The sequence below is a fragment of the Hipposideros armiger genome, unplaced genomic scaffold (genome assembly GCF_001890085.2).
Source record: "Hipposideros armiger isolate ML-2016 unplaced genomic scaffold, ASM189008v1 scaffold_178, whole genome shotgun sequence".
Classification (NCBI taxonomy): Eukaryota; Metazoa; Chordata; class Mammalia; order Chiroptera; family Hipposideridae; genus Hipposideros; species Hipposideros armiger.
In genome coordinates, this window is record NW_017731528.1 from 1,559,025 (window position 1) to 1,570,218 (window position 11,194).

Here is an 11,194-nt window from a genome sequence, read left to right on the forward strand (position 1 = left end):
CAAACAATTCCTAACATGCAAGGAACAAAAAGGGGGCCAGCATTACTGCAGAACAAGTCAAGAAAAATCAGCCCGAAAGTCTGCATACAACAGAAAACGTGCTTCTGGCCTTCTAGATGCCAAGCTGTGTATACAATGAAAAACAAAAAGTGTTATTTTAAACTTCTGTTTAATGTTAATGTTCAAATCTAGTTAGTGAATGAAGCCTGTGACTTGATGTGAGTGGACAAAGAGTGAGCTGGTTACCCAAGTCCCCGAGTGACTGACTGGGACACTGGCCTCCAGCCATGGGGCCCAGTGCTGGCACCACCTCTGCTCCACCCCATGGTCACCTGTACTACATACAGTCGTGAGCCAGGCCAAGCATTCTCACACATGGGAGCCTCTGATACTCAGTAGGTGACAAGGGCCTATGAAGAAGAAATCTAGGAGAGAGGCTTGTTGAGCCTTGTCATTCCTTCGAGAAATCAAGGAAACTCTAAAGGCGCCTTTTCTGGGCAATTTAGCATTAATATCTGCTTGTATTAGTTATGTGCCTTATGCTGACTCGAATGGTGACCCAAGAAGTCATACTTACATCACTCATCTCGGTCTGCGAGCCCCATTTCTATTAACGACATATGAACTGGATACTGTTCATCTTCGTATAATGTCACTATTTGTTCTGGAGCTTGTGCCTAAAATTAAGATACACAGTTGTCAAGAAAACACAGTAACATCTGGGCTGCCTTTTCCCTCCTGCCTCTGGCATTCTCCAAGTTTATTTATAATTTCATACTCTGTACTTTCAAAAGGCATGGGAGGGTTTTCTGCAAAATCCCATTCTTTCCATCCTTCTATTGGGTTGTTGGAAAATTCATGACGTATTTTTTCTGGTTTAAGTTGCAAAAACGTGTCATGATTTTTCCAACAACCCCAATACTTTATTTAAAATGTAACTCCTCTCCAGAATTTTCCTAGGTTGAGCCAGGGGGTGTCCACGCTACTATCGCTGTTAAAATATTTATATTCTACACATAAAGCATTATACTTGTTACAGAAACTGACCATGTTATTCACAGAAGTGAATAAATGTCTATCTTTATGAACACTTCCCTTGTCTGGTCTGTTTTCATGGGCTTCCTGAGAGAAACCTTGCACAAACCATTTACACCACTCTGCACACATAGGAGCATATTACTAAATACAGAGGGTTTCAAAAATGCACTTCCTAGTAACAGCATTTTTGTCAAGAGCCAAATCCATCAGGAATCCCAAAATCTTAGGTCCCCAAGTCAGGGCAGATTGGGTGGAAACAGTGGGAAAGACTCAGGTGAACCGAAAAGTCGGTTTCCGTTTAAGGGGCTGTTGCCACACTTCTAGCTGACTGGCAATCAGAAGGGAGAGCGAGGATTCCTACATTTTATAACTGACCGGAAGTCAGAAGTACAGACTTGGCAAACTGTTCCAGTTTTAAAATACTGCAGGCTATAGAACATAGGTGTAGCCGGATTCTGCCCCTGCGTTCCCCTTTGTGATGCGCCAGCCTCTAAAGAAGACGACGTATTTGTATTTACACTAAACATCTTAAGTTTTGTATTTTGATGCAGATTCTACTGCACTAAAGTCAAAATGAGTAGAGTTATGATATCGGTGTAACTCAAGCCTTTCTACAGCTCTGACCAAACTGCCATTCTGGTCTTTCCTACTCCCCTTCTGGGATGCCCACCCCACTTCCTCTCTCCTTCACTGGAGGCAGGGGTGCCTACTAAGGAGCAGCTCCAATACCGCATCCTGACCTCTCCGGGAGGAAGGGGTCACTCCTGCTTCTTTACCCCTCCCCCCAGGTCACCAAGCCCTCTCTTATGGACTGACTTCATTCTATCGATACCTCCGTAATGAGTGGTTTACATGTTTCCCACATTGACTTGTAAGTTCTTTGATTAAAGGACACTCATCTTGAACACTTTGATCTCAGTCATGACATCAGTGACATTTTTCATCACTGTTAAATATACTCATAAACTAAGACATCTGAACAAGTCTTACAATTAACCCTACACGTCCACAGCTTTGTGTACTGCAGTGCGCACCCTGGCAGACAAGACTCACCATGGTAGAAGCATAGAGCTGCTTCCCCTGCAGACAGTCGATCAGTGCCCACAGCGCCTCCATGCTCCATTCGGGGCAGTACGGTATCCTTGTCTTTCCACGGTCTCGTAAGGGGGGTTTGAACCCCGCCAACAGAACCTTTATGGCTCGGGCTGGATACTGCATAAGGTGAGGAGGAATTTGATGTAGTCTGTCAAAAAGAAATTCTTAAATGTTCAGAATGCTACAATTAAAATTCTTTTAATAGCTAAAACTGTATAACATGGGAAAAGTTTATGACATTGGATTTGGCAATGATTTCTTAGATGACACTAAAAGCACAGGCAACAAGAGAAAAAAAAATTGGACTACATCAAATTAAAAACTGCTGGGCTGGCCGAGTGGTGCGATGGTTAAGAACTTGCTTGGGATGCCAGAGGGCCCCGGTTCGGATCCCACATATGAGGGTCAGTGACACTGCCCTCCACAGCTAAGATGCTGAACGGCAGCTCAACCTGGAGCTGGGCTGCCGTGAGTCGCCGGCAATGGCGTAGGCTGCAGCCCCTGCTGCAGTGGGTTGCCATGGGCTACCGTGTGTAGCCAGCAGCCAGTGTGAGTGGCCGTCCGGAAGCCGGCGACTGATCTGCCTCACCCGGGAAGAGCGCAATGATGGTGCCAACTTGGGCCAGTGAAGCAACGTCCTCCACAACTAGACTGAAGAACAAAAGGACAGCAACTTGTCTGTTCCCCTTCCCCCAATTCCCCAGTGCTGTTCCCATCCCACTATTCCCTAATAAAAATCTTTAAAAAAAGTGATGTTTCCTCCAAATACTAAAAATAGAATGAGCACATGATCAAGCAATTCCACCTCTAAATATATACCCAAAGGACCTGAAAGATACCTGTACCCCCAAGATCATAGCAGCATTATCCATGATCACCAAAAGGTGGAAACAACCCAGGTGTCCATCGATGGATGAATGGATACACAAAATGTGGTCTATCCATATAATGGAATACCACTCAGTCTTTAAAAGGAAGGAAATTCTGATATATGCTACAACAAGGATGAACCTTGAGAACACTAGGCTAAGTGAAATAAGCCAGTCCCAAAAATCAAATACTTAATAATTAATTATAATAATTATAATTAATAATAATTAGATTCGTAATTCAACTAAGTTGACTTTTTTTTCACCTGTTTATTGTCAGCTTTTCAGTCGATCCGTAATCAACAAATTGTACGAGGACAGCTAAAGGACTGAATTCTTTAATGGAGACAATCTTTGCTCTGTACCATAAGCCATCATCATATTCTGCAAGGCAAGGCATTTCTGGAAAGACAGAAAAAGGGAAACGTCACACTGCACTTCATTTTAATTTTAAATAGTGAAGTACAAAGCAAATGTAATCACCATGTACCCAGTGCCCAGATGCACGCACTCAGCAGGTGGCCATGTTGGCTGTGCTCTCCTCTGTTCGGACTCTGCAAACCTTGGAAAGGCTCCCCCCGACACACACCCCTCCACTATCCCCCGTGCAGCCGCTGCCCAGGGCTTAGATCACCCCACAGCCCCCAGTTCTGTACTCCCAAGTCTCTTCACTGGGGCCATCATCTTCTACAAAGGATAATGACACTTTCTGCTATTCAAACTTGTCCTCCAACCCATTCTCTAACGCCACCTAGAATGCAGTCAATTCAGTCACATTGCTCTCTTGTTTAAAACCCTTCAATGGCATCTTAAGTTCTCAGAAGTGCTATTTCTAGGGTTTGCATAATCTACTCCCAACCAGCTCCTGCCACATATCCTCCATGTGTCACCTCAACACAATTACTTCAGCATGTGGCTGTCCGCATATCTACAATATTCCCCTGTGCTCTTCTTGTGATAAACATCTCTTCTGTCAAAGATCAGTTCCAACCTTTATAAACCCGGGCTCCTAGCCATGCTTCCTGTGACCAGATGGCATCATGCACACACTTGAATGGGAGCAGTTATCCTCACACTGAACTTGGGTTACACGTCCCTTCTCTGCTACCGCACTGGCTCTTATGTATTCCCAGCATGGTACATGATACGAGCATTTGCTCAGTAAAAAGTCTGCTAATGAATGCAAGACCTGAGTAAAATTGTGGAGAAATAAGTATTACGGTCTTCCTTTCCCTTCGTACACTTTTAGATTTTAGCATCTTCTCTACTTCCACCTCTCCCTTAATCATATTCTCTTCTACAAAATTTCCAAAAAGAAAAGTAGTTGTGGGCAAGCGTCATTTAAATACTACATGACGCTAATGTAGAGCCTTTTATTTCAAATGGTTTTTAATGGAGTTGTAAATAATTTGAGTACATAGAGGGTATCCGGAGAACAGTAAGAATCTCATTTATAGAACTGTCTGCATAGCAAACGACTGACCGAACCACTGCTGCCAGGCCCTTCTGACCTTTACCATTCCAGCTTCAGAACCATGGCTAGAGTTTCACCTCAAAATGGAACTTAAAAAAACTGATCTAGTTGTCATGTTATTTTAAATCCACAAAGCAACTCCTTCTATATAAATTCCTTGTTCAAATGTACATCTTTAATAGGAACTTGTCTATGAATTGACTGGTACATATGCATACTTAAGCTTCTATTGAAGAATAAAGTACCTACAGCAAAATACAGTAAGTCCCCAACTTACGAACATTTGAGTTGTGAACTTTCACAGATACGAATGGACCTCGTGTTTCGAACATTCGTAGATGCGAACAAATGTCAGAAGTAGCTCACATGTCTGCCGGACATTGTCACAGTTGTGCTGCTGTGTGCTTACTGTACAGTGCAATAGTGTACAGTAGTACAGTGCTCAATCAGAGCCCAGGATGTCCGGAAGCAAGAGGAAAAGCAGTGGTGATGTGGAGGGGACTGCTAGGAAGAGCACAGCAATAACCATGGAAACAAACTTTGTCAGACTTACGAACAAATCCAACTTAGGAACCTTTTCCCCAAATGGAACTCGTTCATAAGTCGGGGACTTACTGTACACAAATACTTGAGTTACCACATTACACAGACTGTGTGACTTCCCAAGACAAGAACACAATGAGTAAAGACTTGTTTCTTCCTCATTGTCTGAGTTTACAAAAGGAAAAAATCCTAACAAGTTTATTCTTTTCACTCATTCAACAAATATTTACGAGCACCTGCTTGTGCACGGTGCCCTAATTGCTGATGACAGCAGTACAGATCCGGGTCTCACCAAGGAGAAGAGGCCAGTGGGCGGGTGGCAGGCTGCACTACCTCACGTAGGTCAGGGAAGGCCTGCAACAGGGGTTAGCTGCGCGGAGGCCTGAACTGTGCTCCCGCCTGGGGTAAGGGAACCACATGGGCCGTTTGTCAGCCAAACATGAGTCACGGAGTAAAATCAGGTACATTAGGCTGTTTTCTTCTGCTTTTTCATATCGTCTGTTATGTGCCAAACACCCCAAATAAACACATCTGTCTATATCACATACACCACTCTTGGCATTTGGGAACTGTCGACACCAGTACCAAGATGTACTTTCCTCACAGGAGAATCACATGTTATTTCATAAAGATGGGTAAGAATAAACCATAAAGAAAAAAGAGCCGGATTTGACTTAGCCTGACAGGACAGGACACCATCAGAATTCCCCTGTCCCCACTCTAAAATTATCAGTTTAGCTGGCTTGTAATTAAAGTTACTGCCATTTAGGTCTGAATAACAATTCTCACAACTTGAGCCAGTGGCAAAACCTCAAGGTTAGAAAAATCATCTTGACGTACTTTCCAATGAGCCTGACTTCTGGAAAGTGAAAGTGCCCCAAGGCAGTTACTTACCCTCTGCTAGTTCTCTGAGAAAAAGGGAAGGGCCCGCGACAGCATCTCAAGGACTCCGAGATGGCGTACAAACGTCAGAGGTAACCTGATCGCATCAGCCCTTTCAAACCAAGTAGGTACCTGTTCTAAAGTCCGTCAGGGGCATGAAGGTTTTCACATTTGTACTGAACCTCCGCAGGGCTTCGTTGAGGCTCTCAGATTCAGACTCCCAGCTGACTCCACTGTTGTCTGTGTCACTATGCTGGTTACACATATTTTCTACAGAATCAAGGCAAATATACACCTATGTGGGGGGAAGGACAGGAGAAAACTTTCAAATTCTGTAATTTATTTTTTAAAAGATTTTTTTGGGGCATTGGGGAGGGGAAGCAGCCAAGTTGTTGTTCTTCAATCTTCGTTGTGGAGGGCGCCAGTCGCCATCTGGCTTCCTGTCGGCAGCTCATGGCCTCTAAGCTCAAGGTGCTGAGTTCAGTCTTAGTTGCGGGCAGGCATAGCCCACCATCAAACAGGCAGTCTTGTTGTTAGGAGCACGTGCTCTCACCAGCTGAGCCATCCTGTCACCTGTTGGCAGCTCAGCAACAGCTCAGCTCAGGCGCAGCATCACTGGCCCATGTGGGAATCGAACCAGTGGCCCTGTTGCTCAGAGCTTGTGCTCTTAAGCCAACTTTTAACCAACTGAGCCATTTGGCCGGCCCTCACATTCTGTAATTTTTAATATCAATTGATATGGATAAAATCATTGCAGTAGACAGCCTCCAATAATGGCCCCAATGAGCCCTTGTAGAGCTCCTCTCCCATGTCATACCAGAGTTGACCTTTGTGGCCAAAAGGACATGACAGGGGTGGCTGGTTAGCTCAGTTGGTAAAAGCACAGTGCTCATAATACCAAGATTGCCGGTTCAATCCCACATGGGCCAGTGAGCTGCGCCCTCCACAACTATATTGAAACAACTACTTGACTTGAAGCTGATAGGTTCTAGAAAAACACAGTTCCTCAATTAAAAAAAAAAAAGACATGACAAAGTGATGGCATGTGACTGCAGAGATGGTGGTACTCTGGCACTGACTGCTCTACAGGAAGGCCCATGGAGAGGTCCACAGGACATGGAACTGAGCCTCCCAGGCAGCATCGAGTCAGTCTTTGTGGAAGCGGACCCTGCAGTGCTGCCGCCCAACCCCCCCAACATCTTGACTGTGACCTTATGAAAGACCCTGAGCCAGTACTTAATAAGCAGCTCCTGGGTTCCTGACTCTCAGCGGCTAAATTTGGGGTAATTTGTTAGGCAGCAATAAATAACACAAAAAAATCACTATAAAAACCAACAACAGTTGTACACTACTATGCCGTCTGATGAAATTATAGAGTAATTCTGCCCTTGCCTGTGAAAGAATGGTTTACTGTGTAAAACAGCTGAAGGAACTCTTGGGCTACTTTATTTGTCAAGTCTTTATTTCTTGTTAGCCAATAACTTTTTCTTTAATGTACTTCATTGTTTATTGAGTGCCTGCTATATATCAGGCAGTATTCTAGGTTCTGGAGCTGTATTAGGGACTAAAACAGACAAAAATCACTTCACGGAGTGACATTTTAGTAGAAAAAAGCCGACACACATCCTAAGAAAGTGGCAGAGAGTGTAAGAAGGTGGGTGATCAGTGGCGTGAAAAAAATACAGAGCAGGGTCAAGAGCATCTAGCGTGCATACAGGAGGAGAGGGGAATGAGATGTTTAAGACCTCACAGGCAGAACTAGGTCCAGTTTAAAAATCTAAATATTTGATATAAACATAACTAAAGCAACAAATCGCTGGGAAAACCAGCAAGTGCTTAAGAAACACTTGCCTTGTAAGTATAAACAAATGTCTGAACAGGGAATTGTAGGGCAGACAAACCAGAGGTCACTAATTTTCAATTACTTAAAAATCAGTAAGATGGAAATGTGAAGTCAATGCTAAAGGTTAGGACCAAGATTGCTTGTTATGTTTCTAACCAACAACGAATCATGTAAATTACACACCTCATTAGGTGAGACCACGTGCTTAACTTGAACAGCATAGAGTTCTTCTGGGGGAGGCAGAGATGAAGACAGATATGGTGGTAAAATAGGGGTCTCTGTTTCAGACAAAAGCAATTCCTAAAACACCACAAATAGATTCAAATTTCAGAATGATTACTGCAGAAATCCAGTACACATTATCCAAATTCATTATGGTGCAATGTACGTTCAATTAGCAGAAAGCATGCTCTCTTAGACACTGAACACCACCACTGTTGTAGGACCAAAATGTCAACAAAAGCTCTTTGAAATTCTTTTGTCACCCCAATTAAAAATAGTGTGTAAAAAACCCCACATGAATGTTTATTTATGGGTACATATTTACGCATTTTACACAAAGTTCTGGAAGAATGGTCAACAAATATGCCACTGCCTAGTAGGACTGGGTGTTTGGACTTTTTTCCTTTTCCCATTTCTGTAGTATTTAGTTTGACAATAGTATGTACTTTATAATAAAAACTAAAATGGTATGTGAAATCCTCAAAGATTTACCGTATTTCCCCATGTATAAGACCCATTCTTTTTCGAAAAATTTGGGGTCTAAAAACTGGGTGCATCTTATACAGTGGTTGCAGGTTTTTTTTTACTTGCATTTCCCGCTTTTTCACGCTTGTTGTCTTTGTGCTCATTGTTTCGCACTTGTAACCGGTATATTACGGTAGGTTACGTTTTGCCATGTTCTGCCCAGAAATGGCTCAGAAAAGATTTTCATACAGTGCTGAATTCAAGTTAAAAGTGATTCAGTTTGCAAAAGTGAATGGAAATCATGCTGCTGAACATAAGTTTGGTCCTTCTCCAACGGAGAAAACAATCCAAGACAAGCTACAGGAAGAAAAAAACCCTACTGAAAACGCCATGGCAGAAGGCCATGAGAGGCAAGTCAGCAAAATGGCCAGATTTAGAGAGGGAATTGAAGATATGGATTGAAGAGCAAAGGGCAATTGGAATTCCTGTGTCCACAAAGATGGTTCAGCATGAGGCAAGAAGAGTTGCTGATGAAAAAGAAGTTACTGATTTCAAAAGGAGGCCAAATCGGTGCTTCAGGTTCATGAAACAGAATGGACTAAGCATGCGTACATGCACCAGACTTGCCCAAAAGATGCCTGAAAGCTATGAGCAGAAGGTCCTTGAATTTCATCATTTTGTCATTCAATGTCGGAAGACACATCAGTTTGAGTTGGACAGATTGCAAATATGGATGAAGTCCCCCTTCAATCTGATGTCCCAAGGAACAGAACTGTTGATAAGGAGGGCGTGAAAACTGTGACTGTGAAGACAAGTGGAAATGAAAAGAGCCATTATACAGTTGTTCTAGCTTGTTGTGCCGATGGAACCAAGCTGCCGCCTATGCTGATTTCCAAATGCAAAACAATGCCAAAAGACATTCCTCGAGGAGTGATTGTCCACGTTCATGACAAGGGTTGGATGGATCAGGATGGGATAAAGATCTGGTTTGAGAAAGTTTGGAGAGGAGACCAGGTGGGCTCTTACGCAGACCTGCCCTATTGGTGCTTGATCAGCTCAGGGCACACATAACAAAAAACACAAAGAAGATTGCTGCAGAGCAAAAAACAAAACTTGCCATCATACCTGGAGGCTTGACATTACAGCTCCAACCACTTGATGTCAGCATTAACAAACCCTTCAAAGCTGCCATGAGAGACGAATGGAACCAATGGATGAAGTCTTCTGGGGACAATTTGACACCAGCAGGAAGAGTGAAGAAACCAACTATAGGAGAAGTTTGTACCTGGGTGAAAAGATCCTGGGATAATATCAAGATTGAGATCGTTGTCAAGTCATTTAAGAAGTGTGGCATTTCAAATGCCATAAATGGAACTGAGGACGAAGCAATATATGAAGACAGTGATTTGTTAATAGACACAGATGAGGACAAGCTAATGGTTGGGAATTTTGACAGTGAGGAGGAGTTGTGTGAATTTTATGATGAATAAAGCTTGAGTTCAATAACTTTATGTAATACTTTTTTTTTCAAATTTCGGGCCCCCAAATTAAGGTGTGTCTTATACATGGGAGGGTCTTATACAAGGCAAAATACAGTAATTAAGTTAAAATAATAAAAGAGTGCTCTCCTAAGCTCTATAAAAGCATAAGGATTAATAAAGAGTTATGTGATTCCCAGAAGGATCACAGCAGTTAGCAGTTGTTAAAAGCACATATATACAAGTGTTGGTGGTTTTCCTTTTTGAAAATTAAAAAAAAAATTCTCGAATACAGTAATAAGCATAAGAAGTGAAATCATTACATTTAACTTGTAGATTAATTTATCACTATTTAACATCCAAACTGGTGATAAAATAAAATATATCTGAACCACTCAGTAGAGTTCAGAAAAAGGGACTACAAGTGACTGCCCCACTGTTGAATTGTAGTGATTTGTTACAAAGCACTAGACAACAAGCATATGATATTTTTATAATCGTAGGAAATTCTACTTATGACAAAATGTTTACTTATTAAAACTCTTACTTTCTACACCAAAAAAGCACAAGTGACAAAAGGGAAAACAGATAAATTGGACTCATCACACTTAAAAACTGTTGGTGCTTCAAAGGACACCATGAAGAAAGTGAAAAGACAACCCACAGAACAGAAGAAAATATTTTCAAATCACCTATGTGATCAAGGACTAGTATACAGACTATATAAAGATTATATTACAATTCAATAAAAACACAACCCAGCTAAAAATGGACAGAGCCCTTTTTCATTCTTTTTTATTTTCTATTTTTTCCAGTTTTATGGATATAATTGATATATAACACTTTATTATTCCCAGGTAATTTGATATATTATATATACATACTGTGAAATGATCACTATAAGTTTAGTTAACATCAATTGCCTCACTTTAGAAAAACTTTTCTTCTGATGATGAAAACATTTAAGATTTATTCCTTTTGCAACTTTCAAATATACAATACAGCATGTTAACTATTGTTACCATATTGTAAATTACAACTCCGGGACTTAATTATAACTTTAAGCTTGTACCTTTTGACCGCATTCACCAATTTCCCCACCTCCAACCTTCCCGTTTCCTGCAACCACCAATCTGTTCGCTGTCTCTACTAGTTCAGTTTTTTTAGATTCCACATATTAGTGAGACTGTACAGTACACATCTTTCTGTGTCTGACTTACTTCACAGCATGCCTTTAAGGTCTGCTCATGTTGTCACAAATGGTAGGATTTCTTTTTTTTTTTTT

General features: G+C 41.8%; 1 protein-coding gene across 2 annotated transcripts in view; it reads right to left on the bottom strand.

The window, feature by feature from the left end:
• RNF17 (ring finger protein 17) overlaps window positions 1–11,194 on the bottom strand; it is a 95,173-nt gene continuing 83,979 nt past the window's right edge. For both annotated transcript variants that reach the window (XM_019652323.1, XM_019652322.1), the window contains exons 31-35: window positions 7,928–8,044; window positions 6,034–6,196; window positions 3,269–3,404; window positions 2,092–2,281; window positions 1–677 (exon numbers count right to left, since the gene is read on the bottom strand). In XM_019652323.1, the coding sequence (XP_019507868.1) occupies window positions 579–677; window positions 2,092–2,281; window positions 3,269–3,404; window positions 6,034–6,196; window positions 7,928–8,044 (705 nt within the window). In that variant the 3' untranslated portion in view covers window positions 1–578. The remainder of the gene's footprint in view (window positions 678–2,091; window positions 2,282–3,268; window positions 3,405–6,033; window positions 6,197–7,927; window positions 8,045–11,194) is intronic.